The sequence below is a fragment of the Bicyclus anynana genome, chromosome 23 (genome assembly GCF_947172395.1).
Source record: "Bicyclus anynana chromosome 23, ilBicAnyn1.1, whole genome shotgun sequence".
Taxonomy (NCBI): Eukaryota; Metazoa; Arthropoda; class Insecta; order Lepidoptera; family Nymphalidae; genus Bicyclus; species Bicyclus anynana.
This window is the reverse complement of record NC_069105.1, coordinates 5,347,126-5,365,604: the sequence shown is the minus strand read 5'-3', so window position 1 is coordinate 5,365,604 and position 18,479 is coordinate 5,347,126. Positions and strand designations below refer to the sequence as shown.

At 37.2% G+C, this 18,479-nt stretch overlaps 1 protein-coding gene across 1 annotated transcript; it reads right to left on the bottom strand.

The window, feature by feature from the left end:
• Positions 1-203: 203 nt before the first annotated feature.
• Positions 204-14,719, bottom strand: LOC112047002 (chymotrypsin-like elastase family member 2A). The gene is made up of 8 exons (XM_052888740.1): positions 13,924-14,719; positions 11,656-11,829; positions 10,612-10,819; positions 9,283-9,392; positions 7,411-7,578; positions 6,772-6,928; positions 5,895-5,935; positions 204-1,741 (listed from the first exon to the last, which is right to left on the bottom strand). The coding sequence occupies exons 1-8, from the start codon at positions 14,185-14,187 to the stop codon at positions 1,559-1,561; spliced, it is 1,305 nt and encodes a 434-aa protein (XP_052744700.1). The 5' UTR covers positions 14,188-14,719; the 3' UTR covers positions 204-1,558.
• Between the last annotated feature and the right edge of the window lie 3,760 nt (positions 14,720-18,479).

The following is an 18,479-nucleotide window of genomic DNA, read 5'->3' as shown; positions in this document are numbered from 1 at the left end:
CAACCTCATTTATAATTTGTTCGTTCTCCTAATATATTATTTGATACTATTTTAATGAAATAAAACAACTAATATTGAGAATTCATTAATCCCAAGAATCTGAAAATGTAATAAACTTTGTGGACACCATTATAATAAATCAGTAGTAACCCCTTCTTTCGAGCTAAATTGACGGGGTTATTTTTATAAATAAAACCAACATAATTAAAATATAATTTATTTCAGTTTATCATCAAAGTACATTAAATTAACAAGCAATTATGATATTTTACAAATATCATAATAATTACCTCAAGGTTATAAAGCTTTAAGGTAATTCTAGTCTGGGCGGTAAGTTAATCAAATCGTATGTTCTGTGGATCTGAGCCTAAAGCCATGTTACACATCAATTCTCTTTCTACAAAAGCTAACGCTTCGAAAAGCAAAAAACATGGGCATGAAATTCGTTATCGATGGTCTGGTCACGTGATCAAACTGTCGATTGGATATGTCATTCCTATACATTTATTAGTTTTCGATGCGTTAGAAAGTTAATCGATGTGTAATTTGGATAGGAGGCCCTGATACCAATAGGTACACAGTGATTCCTCGTATGTAAACTCAAAGATGAAGACAATAATTCATCAAAGTACTTCGGACTATCTTCTTTCTTTTTCGGACTATCTTCTTTATTTTTCGGACTATTTTCTTTCTTTTTCGCACTAGCTTCTTTGATTGGTAAAACGAAAAGACAGCAATCAGACAAATCTGTTTGATAGTGTATTTGTAAGATGGTTGATGGCACTATTATGTGTTGCCGTACGTGGTAACCACGTGTCAACGGCACAAACCACCTATAGGAGTTTTGTGCGTCTCCGGCGTCACCGGCTGTGTGTGGCTAGTCCATAAAACATTTACAAAAGGGGGTCGATCAGTAACTTTTTGTGGCTGTCGCGTGGCTCCCGTGTGCGGGGATACTTAGTGTCTAGGTGTTTGTATTTATGGCGTGTCGTGTAGCTGCCTAAGAACGGTTTCAGACTGGCGTTTTATACGCGCGTGTGAGCTGATTTTGGAAGCGTATTTAGGCGCGTATAGGCGCGTCACATACGCTTCCAAAATCAGCACACGAGCGCACGAGCGTTGACGCGCTTCTGAGCTCGTATATGTTGATACTGACACAACACCACCGGTTTGAGCGAACACGCCGAAATATGCCCGTTTACGCGAGTCCGGTTTTTTGAAGTCTACGCGCAAAAAACACGCTAGTCTGAAATGACTCTGAGCTGCGTATGATAAGCTAGGGTTAGGGAAAATTACTCTCTTATAGGTACAGGTTTCTATTGAGTCCTCAAGGTATGCAGTGCTTTTTGGCTCTGTAAAGTGCACGCCAGTAACGGTGCCCAGTTAAAATAATCCCGAGCTGCAGTATAGCTTGGCAACTTGAAGACACTCCCATGATATGCGGGCGACGGGGGTGTAAATACTGGAACTGAAGTGCATCAGTTGAGGGTTTATCTGTCATCGCTACCCTTCTCCCGCCCCCCGCGGAGTGTTACGAACGAATTTGCCAAGCTATAGTCTAGTCGTCGAGGTGGCTGTCGATCCAGTCCCTGTACTTCTCCACGTCGGTGAACACGACGTACTGGTTGGGGTCGCAGATGGGCGCGTCGAGACGGGCGATGGTGTTGGACACTATGCCGCGCACGTGCCACGCGCCGGTCACCTTGCCCGGCACCAGCTGCTTCTTGTCCGGTATGAACACCTGCAGGACAGACACCTTGGACTGAGAGTCTGCGATATTCAGACAAACCTCATTCAATGAAGGCTGAGAATTTGTCAGGCCATGCTCCTACTTTAAGAGCGCGCAGCGTGTCGGTACGATATGGATAAAATTAGAAGCGCAAACGAGACGCCGAATTATGACTTTCACGTGGGTGAAAAGCACGGAGCGATTGACGCGCGACGTAAATTTTATGACGTGAGCGCCAAAACCATTTTTACCTCATTGCAAGTAAATTAAACAACATAACGAAAAACAAAATGGCCATGTTCAAGATATATACCTAATTCTCTATACAAAACAAAAATTTAAGAAAATAAGTATGCTTTTCCTGAGATTGAAAGCAAAATGTGAGCAAAACATGTATTTTTCAAAAAAATAAACTATCGGGAAAAGTTTTACAAATTGTGTATTTTGTATAGTCATAACGAAGCTAACACTTTGAAATATCATTTACCCAAATATCAGGCTCTACTTCTCCAGAATCTGAGATCCAGAACCATTTGTAACCATCAAATTACATATTGCACACTCTTAAGTAAGTAGGGTTGCTAATTATGGAGTTTGGACAGTGGTGGTTTTGGCCATCTAAAGACATCCTCAATTGTCAAAAAGCCGTTTACTAGGCCATATAAAGTTTAAAATCCCCGGCCTATGAAGAGACAAATCGGCTCGACCCTATAGGTCAGGGATTTGAAACTTTCACCACGCTGCCCAAATGCGTATTGGGCAAAAGCACAGAAAACATATATATAAAAGGTTAAATGTACTATACGGTAAACTACTATAGTATTTTTTTCCTTACATGGCAAAAAAGGTAAACAAAGATCCGTCGTCACGACATTCACATATTTCTCACAAACCGTCCGTTTAAACTAAATCATTTATATACACATCACTTCATTTAACGCGCACACCGCGAATTACATAAAAACTGCTTGTAATTAACTATTAAATCACATTTATTTCACTAAAAACGAAATCACAACAAGTTTTATTTCTACAGATTAACGAAAATGTTGCGAATTTGACATTTCGTAATGCTAGATTGTCTATGCATTGAAGAGACGGGAAAGATACATGAAATTATAACTTGTCGATAATTATGTACATATTTTTTAATTTTAATATTTGTGTCCTTTGTGGCTTATAAATAAAATAAATGTGTATCTTTATTAACACAGCACCAAAGAATATATTATACTCCATGGAGAAGAAGTAAATCTACATACATGAAAACGTTGGACATAGCAGCGACATTATTTCCGCATACGAATATTTTTTCATAAAGTCAGTGGCAATTTTAAATGGAGATTTTTGATTTTAAAATAGTTGAAGGATCTAATTGAGAAAAAACAAATAATAATTTAAAAAAATATATACAACCGACTTCAAAATATTAACGTACCCACGAAATTAAAAAAGGGAAAAATAATATCATTATATTTTCTGCCAAGCCAGTGTATTCAATCTATTAATTCAAGGTGTACCCTATCGTAAAGATTTTTGTTTCTCAGACATTATTTTTGTCTGTCATGTGTTTTTTTCAGTAACGACTTAAGTCAACATCAGACGGGCTTGGCAGCGACTTCAAAATGATCAATAAGTAGAAAATATATTAACATTTTGAAGTCGGTTGTATTTTTTCATAATATTTTTTTTTTTATATTTTTAATATACCTAATAAATAAATCAATCCATATGAAATTCAACCTAAAATCCACCCATCTGAAAGTCGGAATTTTCGGTTAGTTATATTATTGTTAGTCATACACTACTCAGCAATCAGCAATAATATAACTACCAAACAACAAATAAATAACAAGACTAACAATTGCAAACGAAACAAATAAGTAATGATGATATGGAACAAACATTGACACGACCTCACTGTGAGCATGGAAGCGACAATGTGGCACTTTTTGCTGGCAGTTAACTCATCCTAAACCGAGCTTAACTGATCGCGGCGCGAGTGCTCCCGAATGTTTGTAATTATATAGCACGATCAAAAATTATTAAAAAACCGATAAACCGATTCTTCAATCACTTGCAAAATTTTTAAATTAAGAATAAAGAAAACAATACACAAATACGACTTGAATATTATGATTGCTGGATCAGAAAAATAAATTATTAATAAATATTAATAATATATTAATAATTAATATATTAATAATTAATAAATTAATTAAATATTTTTCTGGTATACATCGTGATAGTCAGAGTTATTAGGATATTATATAAAGAAGTTTGAGAGATAGTGATGTACAAGGGGCCGAAACTTTAGTACAAAGATTTTTGAATATATGACATTATGCGGTAATAAATTTAGTAGGTTCTAGAGCTAGAAAAATGTTACGAATTATAATTAGAGACAGACAGTAAGTGTACATTAAATCCAATTATGTTCTACATAGTCATTTGGACTAGTGGTGTATAACCAAGGTAAAAAAAGAAAGAAATAATAATCATTAATTCAATAGAAAAATATTTTTGTCGCTTTTTTGTTTTTCTCAATTGTTTTCTTCAACAATTTAAAAATTAAAAATTTCCATTATAAATTGCCACTGACTTTATTTCAAAAATATTCGTATGCGGAAATAATGTCGCTACTATATCCAACAAAATGAAATGAAATGTTAATGTTTTTTAACTTTTGTAACTTTTGTATCTTTTGTAATTTTTAAAAATGTAAACTGTAAAATTTTTGTAATTTATGTACTTGGAAATAAAGGCTATATTATTATTATTACTATATCCAACATTTTCATGTATTTCATGATTCACTTCTTCTCCTTGGAGTATATATTCTTAAAATTATATTTAATTTCCTTAAATGCACACAACTGAAAAGTTGGAAAACGAAACGAATATGGAACGTATTCGTTTTTTAAGATGACGTATAGTAACGGATATTTTAGTTTAGTTATTTCAGATATAACGATACCTACTTGATATCGTTACGATGCCCGCGGTTAACTTCTCAACCCTACTGATTGTCTTTGGTTCATAGTCAGCCATTATTGTTGTTTAAAATTGACATCTAAGAAAATTTCAAGTATACCAGTAACTACTGCAATACTGTAAGCCTCCATTCTCACGAGCGCTTTTATAATGAACGTTAATAAAGTCAGCGTTTTAAAAACATAGCGCTTTTTTTCGAACAGTGTTGCATTTTCAACTTTGGGCACTGGAAGTGGACCTTCTTTTGACTTCATACTATATTTGAATAGTTTTTAGCACCCGTTAAAAAAACGCTCGTGAGAATGGGAGCTGAGGATCACAATTAGATGTCAATGGCAAATGACACGGGATGTTAGATTTCTAAACGTGATATCCGAGGAACATAACTGTAAATCCTTTGTCTTAACTGTTAATGAGAATTCCTTGAATGAAAGAAAAACTAATTATGTATGAACCCAACCTGTAATCGTAAAGCCGTGATAGCCCAGCGGATATGACCTCTGCCGCCGATTCCGGAGGGTGTGGGTTCGAATCCGGTCCGGGGCATGCACCTCCAACTTTTCAGTTGTGTGCATTTTAAGAAATTAAATATCACGTGTCTCTAACGGTGAAGGAAAACATCGTGAGGAAACCTGCATACCAGGGAATTTTGTGTGAAGTCTGCCAATCCTTGGCCTAATTGGCCTAACCCCCCTAAATCTGAGAGGAGACTTGAACTCAGCAGTGAGCCGAATATGGGTTGATAACGACGACGATTAACCCAACCCAGAACTTCAGAATCCCAAGATTTCATGACATATAGCTGACTAAGCTCGGGCTCCTACTCCTTTGCTCGGATTGAATTACAGTAAAGGATCTGAGTACTACTGGATGCAGGTGGCTCAGTATCGTGATGTTTGGAAGTCCCTACAAAATACCTATGTCCTGCAGTGGACGTCCATCGGCTGATATGATGATGATGATGATGATCTGAGTACCTGTAAGCCTTCACTTATTGGGTTAAAAGTATTTTATATCAAATTAAATATACTGTTTACGGGTATGGAATTGGTTAATTAACATTTATTTTTAATCAAGGACGTAATTAAAGGAATTAAATATCAGTAATATCATGGTAGTTGTGTAACATAACTCACCTACGAGGAGATACCTACTTAATTCGAAGGCTTACCTGGAACCCGCCTCCGCTGTCACCGTTGCATGCTGAAGTTCCTAAAAAATAGAAAAAAAATCATACAAAACAAAAGTCAAAATTAATAAACTTGCAAGAAACGGCAATCCATAAATGACTACCTGTTTTAGGTGGATAGGGTAATTTATAACGCCTACCACCAAAACAGTTCCAATCAAGAAAATATTAAATCGAACATTTACTCTAGCTGGGAATTAATCAGCTGGCCTATTTACTAACTTTGGTCTATATTAGCTACATATTATATTTAACGTCAAAACAATAAAGTTTTTTTTCGTATTCTCTAAAGAGCTTTGTTAACGAAAAGTTAACTGGGCAATATCCACGAAGGGTTGTAGATAGTCATCGGATGACAGTTTTGTGATTTTATCTTAATTCTCATGCCGCAAATTTTCCATCTCACTTTTTATACACAGACAATGGCAACAATTTTGTAATTTTTTTTAACGTGTGTTTTTATTGAAATCGCATAACATAATTTAGGTATTTGCTTATATTTTGATTATGTGTATTTCAATCAACTCGTAAACCAGTCTAAGCTGATACTATTTAATGATACTTATTTGTAAAGGTTCATTAATCTAATCTGTGCCAAGCAATGTATGAAAATGTCTGTTTATCCACTACGTTACTCAAAGTTAGTGAATAGGCCAGCTGGAATGAATGTTACAGCTTGACCAATTCCGCGCGGGCCGGGAGGGGATTAGCGATGCCCCGCACGCACGACTTCATACCCGAACAGTCCTTCCTTCTGCCCCGCGCGTTCACACCCTCGCAGTCCTTCCCCCGTCACCCGCATATCATGGGAGTGTCATCAATGAACTTGTTGAACTTGGCAAGCTATAGACCGGCATACCGTTATGGAAGCCCGCGCAGAACTTCTTGCCGTTGAGCGCGCGGCCGTAGAACAGCGGGTTGCTCTTGATGCAGGTGCTCTCCGACACCATCGGCATGCTGGCCTGCTTCAGGGTCTCCGACAGCGTGTCGTTGCTGTTGAAGCCCCAGCCCACTATCTGCAGACAGAACAACGCTGTCAGAACACTATGAACAGCACTTTTGAGAACGAGTCTTCCCTCAGAACGAGAGCATTAAGGCTTCAGTCCACCACGCTGGGCCAATGCAATTGACAGACTTCGCACTTCACTTCTTCGTTTCCTCACTATGTTTTTCCTTCACAATTTGTTGTGTGAAGCACACGATACTTCAGATGTTAATTTCAGTTTTTCTAAATCACCTTTAACAAAGGTAACAACAATAAATACATGACAACTAGGCCGTGTAGCGAAGGCACGGCCTAGTTGTCATAGTAGAAAGAAGATTGCAGAACTTGAAAGTTTGTGACTCTTCAGAAGAAACCTGACAAACATGCGATATTACTGCAGTTATGGAGAATTTGAAATAAAGACTACGTCACCACTTTTACCTTTTATCCTTCTACCGTAAGGACCATTTCATGGGGATCAATTCATAGAGCTGGTATTGTGATGATACTCACAGTGCCCAGTATAGTGGTAGTGTTGAACACGTCTGCCGCGCGCCGGTACCACAGGCAGGCGGGCTGGATGTAGTCGGTGAACGCCACCTCCGTCCGCAGCTTCAACAGAGCGATGTCGTTGGCCAGCTTGCGGTACTGGTAGTGCTCGTGGATTATTATCCTATGAATCTGCAATTGAGGATGACGTCAGATGGTCTCAACTAGACCTATAAGTGTCTCTGTAACTTGGAAATTAGAAGCTCGGTTCCGTATCAACACTAGGAACATGTCCGTTCTTGTCAGTACATGCTCATCAGTTTGAAAGCGGTTTAAGCCGGTGTCGTATTTATTTAAGAAAATATGACCAATATTCCCTTTCTCTTCCAATTAATCGGATTTGACTCTGTTAGGAGTGGGTTTCACAATATACCAGCGACTGTTAAACGAATCACCACCTCTTATGTAGTGAATCCAGCCCCTTTTAACACTGAACTATTGAGGCATCAGCCACACAATCGGCTTTTTGACAATATAACATCTTAATAATAATAATAATAATAATAATTTATTTGCTGAAACTGTGGGTTACAATGGTTCTTACACTATAGATAAAAATTCCATCACAATTTACTGATATATCAGCGTGCAAATATTTACAGAATTTTACAATAATTTATTATACCTACAATTATAAAACGTCAATATTTATACATTACAAAATTTCATGTCATTCATGTACTCGTCAACACTATAATAATTCTTATTATTTAAAATGGAGAAGATTATTCGCTTAAACTTTATTAGGGGCATAGTTTTATATGATTCTGGAAGCTTATTGTACAAAGAAACAGCCATACAGAAGCAATTATTTGAGAGAAGAACCAGCCGTCTCGGTGGCACACAGATTTTATTTGGTTGCCTGCCCCGCCAGTCTTGAATATAATATGAGGGGATGTTACTCCAACATTTTGTGGCATGACTGGCAAGATATTTAAAACTGCCACAACATTCTGCCACATCACAGTGTGGCGTTATTAGTGGTGGTGCTCTCTCTGTATGAATATGGAGGTTCTTTAGTACACCTTCCTGACACCTAGCGTTCTTCACAAAATTTATTATTCTTTAGTATTCTAGTTATTAATTTATGCGTATAGTATTGAAGTTATTCTAATATTATGCTAGTTATCTGTGAGATTGAAAGGTTCAGAGCTGTTTGACCCAAGAACGCTTGATAGCGTTGTTTATGACTCAATATCTGCTCATAGGTATGTCTGTATGTTTGCGTAAATAAATCTTGAATTAGTTTGTTTACATTGAATATTTGTTAGTTAGATAAAGGTAAAAATATATGGATAGCTACACGTTTAATTCTAAAACATGCTTTCAATTTAAACAAGAAATCAATTCGTGCAAGCTTCAAAAAGGATTACAATACCAAAAGACTAAATGATTAGGAAAACTCACGTGGTAGAACGTCTGATTGTGCCGCGTTGCAAGAACCAGCTCATAACTAAGGTTCCCGTAAGGGTTTGAAACTATTCGTGCATACTGCGACGTTGTTAACGTGGGTTTTAGCAGTGTTTCATAATCAATTAATAAGAACAGCACGCACGATAGTTTAAATTCTAAAATACCAACAGATGTTACGTTTTTCTGCGCATGAAGATGCACATACCTTGTGAACCTCATCAGTCATGTGTGTACTTTATGGTGCTCTTTAGCGTAGCTCAAATGCTCTATTTTCTGTAGTAAGCCCTGTAAAACTGACTCCAATCATCCGAACAAATAAACACACACTTTTGTAAGTCGTACAAGCTGTGTATGAGTGGAAACGTTAATATCCCACGAGCGGAAATCGAACTGGGGATCTATTGAGGCTGAGGCTACACTTACCTTCCTCTCCACTGACTCTACGTCACCGCCTTTCAGGTTGTATTTGCCCAACACCACGCTAAGCACGTCGGAGGAGTAGGGGGTCCCCATCGAAGACGTACAGTGCGCAGCTGTGAATAAGACTCATTATCAGTTTATGGGAACCATGAATGTACTGCTCTAAGATCCAATTTATTTCTATGGCAAATTTCATTAAAATCGGTGCATTGGTTTAACCGTGAAAAGGTAAGCCGACAGACAGACTGACTTAGGTACTTTTGCATTTAAATATCAGTCTGAAAGTATGGATATTGCAAACAAAGTCGCTTCCACTGTTTGTATTTTTGAAAGTACGCAATGGATTTAAGCTTTTTTCAAGAGGATGGTTTATAAATAAAGCTTTTAAAATAATATGTAGGTACATACGAGTCGATATAGATGTACTCGTGGTATTTACGACATTTTAATTACTTTTATATTGTTTGGCGTTTGGCAAAATTGATGAATATTGTTATATTTATTTAAAGTACTCCAGATTTATTCAAAATATTTTCCAGTATTTATATTTATAGAGCCGTGATTGCCCAGTGAATATGACCTCTGCCTCCGATTCCGGAGGGTGTAGGTTCAAATCCGCGGGGCATGCACTTCCAACTATTCAATTGTGTGCATTTTAAGATATAAAAATATCACGTGCCTCAAACGGTGAAGGAAAAATATCGAAATATTTAATGCCAGAGAATTTTATTAATTCATTGATTATAAAATACGGCTAAAACTCACGTGATATTAGGTCGGAGTATGCCCGACTAGTTTCGAACCCATACGGGGCCCTTAGTCATGAGCTCCAAACTAATAGTTTAAATTCTAATTTTATTAATTGTCTACGTGTGTGAAGGCTACCATTAGGTCAGCGTGGTGGACTATAAGCCTAACACCTCTCATCCTGAGAAGAGCCTTGAGCTCAGCAGAGAGCCGAATAAGGGTTTATAATGACGATGACGATGGACCTGCTAATGCATAGCTTTAAGCAATGTGTTATAAAACAATTACTTAGTCGATGTTGCGCTTGGAGGCCATTGGATCAGCTTCCACCTTTACACAGGAAGTAAAACTATAAGAAACTGTAATATTGTCATCAATTGTAAAATAAAATACTGTATGTTTTTTTAAAAGAGCAACTGTTGAGTTTCTTGCCGGTATCTTCTCAGCAGAACCTGCTTCCGAAACGATAATAGAATCTTTACAAATAGTCAACTGACGTGTCAAAAGTGATTGTAAACTGAGCCTACTTGAAATAAATGATTTTTGATTTTGATCTTATTATTAGTTGGATGAACGATCTTTTACCTGTCAATACGAAGTTCTTGGAGATAAGGGTGCCCCCACATATGTACTTGGAGACGACGCCGTGCGCGCTGTACAGTGCCACGTGCCAGGGCCAGTCGCCGGGCTTGGTGCTGGCGCCGTTCACGATCAGCTCGGTGTGGTCCACCTTTGCTTTGCCGCAGTTCTGGGGAGCGTTGCCGGTTTCCGCTGCGTATTCGTGGAGGAAGCCCTGGAAACAGAGATCAGCACTTTCAACTGGGAAAATTAAAGGGATACCTTATTGTCACAGATGTTTGGTTGACAAATTACAACCACTTTCTGGTTCATGGTTGACACGTTGTCTTTCTGGCACAAGTGGTTCAACGCAGAGGTTCTATGTTGATCCCCAGCTCCTTCAGTATAGAATTTTATATTTTCTAAACTGGTTCAGGTCTGGTCTGGTGCTAGGCATCGGTCGTGACTAGTTACAAACCACTGACAAAGACGTACCACTAAGCAATTAGCGTTCCGATACGATACTACTTAGAAATCATCAGACGTAATGGTAGAATCAACTTTTACCCCTTCCAAGTTAGCCTGCTTTCATCTTGGACTGATATGGTGAGATCGCGCTCATTTGTTATTAAAATAGCACTTGTCATTGGCAGACTATTGGTCATTAAAAAAGCGCTGAAACTTCTTCTGGTCTTGGCAAACATGCACAACATAGTTTTTTATGGTTTCAATCTTACAATCATGCCTAATAGAAGCAATGATGAGGACGGGACGCACTTGCCTAGAAAGCGCCCATTTACGCTTGCCTTGCCTGCCACCTACAATCTAAACACATAGTTTACATTGTAGGTGGCAGGATATACAGACGTTGGAAGGGCATTCCACATTTTAGTAGTTCGAATAGAAACGTTGAAGCAAATCCTTGATGCGGGTCGCCTGGATGTCGACGATATAGGGATTCTTCAAGTGCCTCTCCATTATTGCAGGTCGGTGGTCAGCTTTCTAACTTCTCCTTGTAGTCTCCTCGGCTTGCCTCACTTTATGGTGTCTTGCTGTTCTGTGGGTACTCACGACGTCGGGGTCGTTGCAGTACTCCACGTCGTTGATGGTGAGGCCGATGAGGTAGGGCGTGAGGCCTGGCACGGTGCCCTTCACGATGAACCCGAGGCCTGCATGCTGCACGAAGAAGCGAAGCGTGAAGCTGTCACCGTCCGTGAGAGAGAAGCGTTGGAACTTCTTTTCATCCTGGCGACAAAGTAACGATATGCTACTATTTTTTTTTAAATAAAACTTTCTTAAGAACGCATTTTCTTGGGAAGTAAGGTGCTGAATGTATTATCAAAAGTGTGATTCACTAGCGGATACCCGTGATTCCGTTCACGTGTAATTTTGTAAAAAATCCACGGAAACCATGGATTTTTCTGGAGTGAAAAGTAGTGCTCAAAGGTTTAATTTATCTCTATACTGAATATTATCCAAATCGGTATAGTGATTTAGCCGTGAAAAGGTAACAGACAGACAGAATTACCTTTGTAATATTAAGTATGGATCGAAGGTGTAGAGTATAATAAACAAACTTATGTCAAACAAGCTCGGTTGACTTATCCTTTGACGAACTCCGTGGCGCAGTGGTATGCGCGCTGCATTTACTAGACGGAGGTCCTGGGTTCGATTCCCGGCTGGGCCGATTGAGGTTTTTCCTAATTGCTCCAGGTCCAGGTGGGAGGCTTCGACCGTGGCTAGTTACTACCCTACCGGCTAAAACGTATATTTAAATAATTGTATTTTGTACAAAATACAATATAGGTAACCTAAAAACGGTAAAATTTCGGTAAACATATATTGCGTTATTTTAGTAGGCCTTGTAAAGTATGTTGTACTATTTACGGAACACCCTGTATATTACAATCACAGTCTAGTCAGACTTACTGTAAGACGATGTTCAAACTTATCGGCGACCTTGGGGTATATTAATTAGAAACATAATTTACCTTAAAAATTGCTACAAGCAAAGATTTTATACCTTTGCTTTATAGAAAACCTTTGGCTACAAGGAAAAACAATTCGTTATGGTTGGTATACCCACGTAATATTTAATGAGTCATAATTGTTACATATACCTTATACCTATACATCATCACTTACCATCAGGTGAGATTGTAGTCAAGGGCTAATTGTAAACAATAAAAAAAAACACATAGATTTCTTAAATGTATGTTTGTTTATATCTCTTTTAAGAGTGTGTATCTATTCTTATCTATACTAATATTATAAAGCTGAAGAGTTTGTTTGTTCGTTTGTTTATTTGTTTGATTGAACGCGCTAATCTCAGGAACTACTGGTCCGATTTGAAAAATTCTTTCAGTGTAAGATAGCCCATTTATCGAGGAAGGCTATAGGCTATCCTCGTATTCCTACGGGAACGGGAACCACGCGGGTAAAACCGCGCGGCGTCAGCTAATGAATATAACGTAATGTATATAGTAACTTTCTAATTGTGACAGTTTTACAGAAAGCCAGCTTCTTTTTTTCTGCATACAAGAACGTTATAGAATTGCAATTCAAAATTATGAATACTTTCTTTAAATGAGCAGTTTTCTTTAACTGAGCAATAGCTTCATTCTTCTTCTTCTTCTTCTTTTCTTCTTGTTTCTTGTCTTGTTTTTAAACAAATTACTATGACAAATGAGAAATTATATCTGTTTGTCTCTTACATTTCCACGGTTAAACCGCTGAACCGGTGAAATTTGGTAATTATAGTGATGAAGAGCCGTGATAGCCTAGTGTACTTATATGACCTCTGCCTTCGATTTGTAGGGCGCAGGCTAGAGACTCGTGCTTAATAGTAAATTTGATGATGATAGACATAAAGTGGAACTTTGTTTGCAAAAAATTGACTTTCACACAGACGAAGTCGCGAGCGTCTTTTGGTTTCTTAAATAACGGTTAAGTCGTTTAGAACGAATTAGGTAATAAACAAAGTAGAGAAGAATTTTCAATACATATTTCATGTTTCATCATCATTATTAACAACCCATATACGGCTCACTGTTGAGCACGAGACTGCTCTCTGAATAAGAGAGCTATAGACTAATAGTCCACCACGATGGCCCAATGCAGATTGGTAGAATTCACACACGTAGAAAATAAAATTTCAGGCATGTATGTTTCTTCACGATGTTTTTCCTTCACCGTTTGAGACACGTGTTATTTAATTTATCAAAATGCACACAACTGAAAAGTTGGAGGTGCATGCCCCGGACCGGATTCGAACCACGTCACGTATCTATGTATATATCTATCTAACTAACAGTGATAAGACTAAGGTAATTAACTCACCGATCTAACAGTGAAAGTGATGTTCACTTCTGCGTCAAAGAACACTTTTGTGACGCTGTCGGCTGGAAAGTTTTTGTTGATGTACACGTAGAAGCGATTGTTGTCCTTGGGTGGCAGCCCTGGCTCGAACCACACCACGATGTCCTTCGTGTTCTTGCAGGGGTACGCGCTGAGGATAGGGCTGCCTACTGGCATCCACACCCCACTGTTGCACTCCACCGCCAACAACAAAACGAAACTCGCTAACAACAGCAATCGGTTCATTGTCGTATTTGTTGTTGGATATAACTACACCGTCCGAAACATAAGTTTTAATACCCTGTTTATTTTACTTTGCACACCAAATTTGTTTCAGAAGATCTTCTAAGATATATAAAAAGTAATAATGCCTTTACCCTAGAGATATAAACAGGTATTATCTTAATAACTAAAAATGGTTTTCCGTAAAAACAATATCACATATTATTACAATCCTATCCTATTATATTAACACGAATAAGTTATGGCACTGTTTAAAAATAATTTTAAATTTTCCGCAAGATCCTCAATGTCTCACAATGTCTAAGCGTGTTGTCTACATACGAGTACCAGTCCCTACTGTGCACGAAAGTAATGCAAATAAACAACTAAACAGACTCAGTTTACACATTTCAGATGAACTGTTGACCACATCTTCGAGGCACTTAAAACGTTAAATTTGCACACATTTGAAATTATAACTTAAAATAATATTGGATATAAAATTAATAGGATGCACGGTTTGCACGACCAGTTTGTTTTGCTCGTGTGAACTTATGACTGGACAGTGTGACGCGTGTTGCTAATGATATAAAGGCCTGTATACACCAAGCGGGCAGCTGCGTTTTTTAAACGACTGCCGGATGATTAGTTACTGTATTTGTTGTTTCAACGATATATTTAAATCTTAACTAAAAATGTAACCCTAATCTAAATTAAAAACTTCCTTGGATTTAGGAGATTAAATCTTTATTTATCTAATTTAATTATAGTCTGTATTTGTAGCCGACAAAACAACTGCCATTTGATTTTTTTTTGAATTTGCTGGTGGTGTGGTATTTTTTGCACTAACAGTTAGAGCCTCCCGGAACCAGATCTGAGTCAATTTAGAAAATATAATCATTATTTTAAAATTTATGTTAATCAAATCCAATACCTCCCTATCATAAACAAGGCTTTACCAAATGCGCTGGCATGACATTCAAAATCAAATTACTTATATGTCGACTGTATAAGTATTTTACCATAAACAACGTAGTATATGGATGCAGAGTTTCTGTGTAGATTCTATAAACTATACAAGCGTTAATCTGCCGCGTTTTAATCGCTTCGTCTATCAAGAAGATATAAACCGGTCGGAACCGAAGAGTGGTCGACCTCTCGTATTACTTGTAAATAATCTATTCTGATATAAAAAGCCATTGTAAATATATGCATATCTAACGGACGCCCGCGATTTCGTCCGCGTGGAATTCAGTTTTTTACAAATCCCACGGGAGCCACGGATTTTTCCGAGATGAAAAGTAGCCTATGTGCTAATCTATAATCTATCTTTACTTCTAATTTCAGGTTATTCGGTTTAGTAGTCGAGGCGTGAAAGAGAAACAAACATTCCAACTATCAAAATCATCAGGTTTTCGCAGATCTCGGGAATCCATGGATTTTTTCGGGATAAAAAGTAGCCCATGTGTTAATCCAGAATAAAATCAATCTCCATTCCAACTCTCAGCCAAATCGCTTTAGTAGTAGCGACGTTAAAGAGTAACTAACATCCAAACAAACATACACCCATGCAAACTTTTATAATATTAGTAGGATTAGAAGCCGGTATCTATAATACGAAGACTATAAATTTGCCCTTTAGAATGACTTTATAGTTTTAACTTTGCTTGTTTTGGGATTTTTTAAAACCAGTTACAGCGTGCTTTGTGCTTTTTAGTATGTATGATTCTATGAATGAAACTTATCCAAATAGTGTTTTTAATGTATTATTCAGTTTAGTATATCGTAATGACAAATGTGTGTCGAGGATTTCCTCGACACACATTTGTCATTACGATTTTGTCATTAGTTGTAGTATTTACTACAACTATCTCGTAAGTCGCACATGATTTGTTATTGTGTGTTTGTTGTAGGCATTTATTATAATGTCATGTCGGTTTGTTCTTAAAATAAAACATGTTACCATTTGTGAGATTTTTGCAGAATGGATAAATATCGTCAAAGTGGTAACCTTGTCGGAATATAGGAGGCAATGATTTTATACCAATAGATATTATATCACTAGCGCATCCAAACTGAGGCTAACACAGGTGGCTAATTGTATTCATTTCATTTAGTCACATATTATACAATGAAAGGAGATGGTCAATTTCAGGTCCACTCGACTTGTACCCCGTATCATTAATATTTAAAAATACAAGGAAATTATTAAAATTTATTAAAGTGAATAAATCTAAATAAAAAGAAATAAATAAGATAAAAACCCAAGTTTTTGAGTTATATCAAGATGGCGCTCATAGAGCAACTATGACATGACAGTTGACAGCAAACGTCAAATCGATTAATGCATTGAAAACGTCATCTATCCGCCATTAATACACATATTAATGTTGCGTTTCTTGGGAGGTAATGAATATTATTTCGAAAGAATTAAATTCGTAGATTTGTATAATCCAAAATAGTTAAAAATAATATCTTCTTTTATTTCCGCAAGGGTACAATGACTGGACCTGGGCTCCATACAATTTTAGACCATATCATTTATTAAACAAACAAACAAATTTGAGCATATGCTCGCTCAATGGAGTAGTTAGATTCGGATTACTTATCGCGGTGATTTTGTAGGCACGTAACATATTCAAATTCAAATTCAAAATTAATTTATTTCAATTAGGCTTAGTTTACAATCACTTTAGAAAAGTCAGGATTATGTCTTAATTTTATTTAATCTAATGGCGGTAATAATAGTCGAAAACTTACAATTAAAGTTACGAGGGTTCCAAATGCTTGGTCCGAGAAGAGCCCACAACAAACTCAGCCAAAAAAAAAAAAAAATCAAAAATCATTTATTTCAAGTAGGCTCAGTTTACAAGCACTTTTGACACGTCAGTTGACTATTTGTAAAGATTCTACCACCGGTTCGGAAGGCAGGTTCTGCTGAGAAGATACCGGCAAGAAACTCAACAGTTGCTCTTTTGAAAAAAGTCATACAGTATTACAATTTACAATTAATAACAATTACTGTTTACATTTCTTATAGTTTTACTTTCTGTGTGAAGGTGGAAGCTGATCCAACGGCCTTCAAGCATCTTTATCATTAAGGAACTCATCAATGTTGTAGTACCCTCGACTAAGTAAATGTTTTTTAACACATTGCTTAAAGCTATGCATTGGCAGGTCCATCACAGTCTTGGGGATCTTATTATAGAAGAGTACACCCAAACCTACAAAAGATTTGTTTACTCTTTGGAGACGATATGCAGAAATAACTAACTTATGCCCGTGTCTAGTAAGACGTGGGTTTAAATCTCCTTTTCGTTTGTACAAATTAATATTTTGTCTTACATATACTATACTGTTATATATATATTGACAGGCTACTGTTAGTATACCTATTTCTTTAAACTTTTGACGAAGGGACTCGCGTGATTTTAATTGATATATTGCTCGAATTGCTCTTTTTTGAAGTACAAATATAGATTGTATATCGGCAGCCTTGCCCCACAATAAAATACCGTAAGACATTACGCTGTGAAAGTACGCAAAATAAACAAGCCTAGCTGTATCAACATCAGTAAACTGTCTTATTTTTCTCACGGCAAATGCCGCTGAGCTAAGTTTACCAGACAGTTTTTCTATATGAGCACCCCACTGAAGTTTACAATCCAAGGTCACTCCCAGGAAAACTGTGGAACTCTCCATTTCCAGTGTTTCACCATCGATCATTATAGACTTATCTAATTTTTTAACATTTGGCAATGAAAACTCAATACATTTAGTTTTCTTGGCATTCAAAAGTAGATTATTTGCAGTGAACCAATGCGACACATGCGATATGGCACGGTTTACGTCGTCAGAGTTATCTTTATTTCTGTCGGACTTAAAAATTAAGGATGTGTCATCAGCAAACAGTACAATCTCACATATGCCGCTGACATGGTATGGTAAATCATTTATGTACACTAAAAATAGAAAAGGACCCAGAATTGAACCCTGTGGGACGCCCATTATGGTAGTGGAACCGTGCGACTTTATATCATTTATGCATACCTTTTGTGTTCTATCACTGAGATAAGAGGCAATGAGATCGAGTGCAAAACTTTTGATGCCATAGTGGCTTAACTTGAGTAGAAGGGTGTTATGGTCAACACAATCGAACGCCTTGGACAGATCACAGAACACACCAATAGCATTCTTAGAACCTTCCCATGCTTCATAAATATGTTTTAAAAGTTTAGCCCCTGCATCAGTTGTATTGCGACCTTTTGTAAAACCATACTGTTCAGGATAAAACAAGTTATTTAAATTAAAATGAC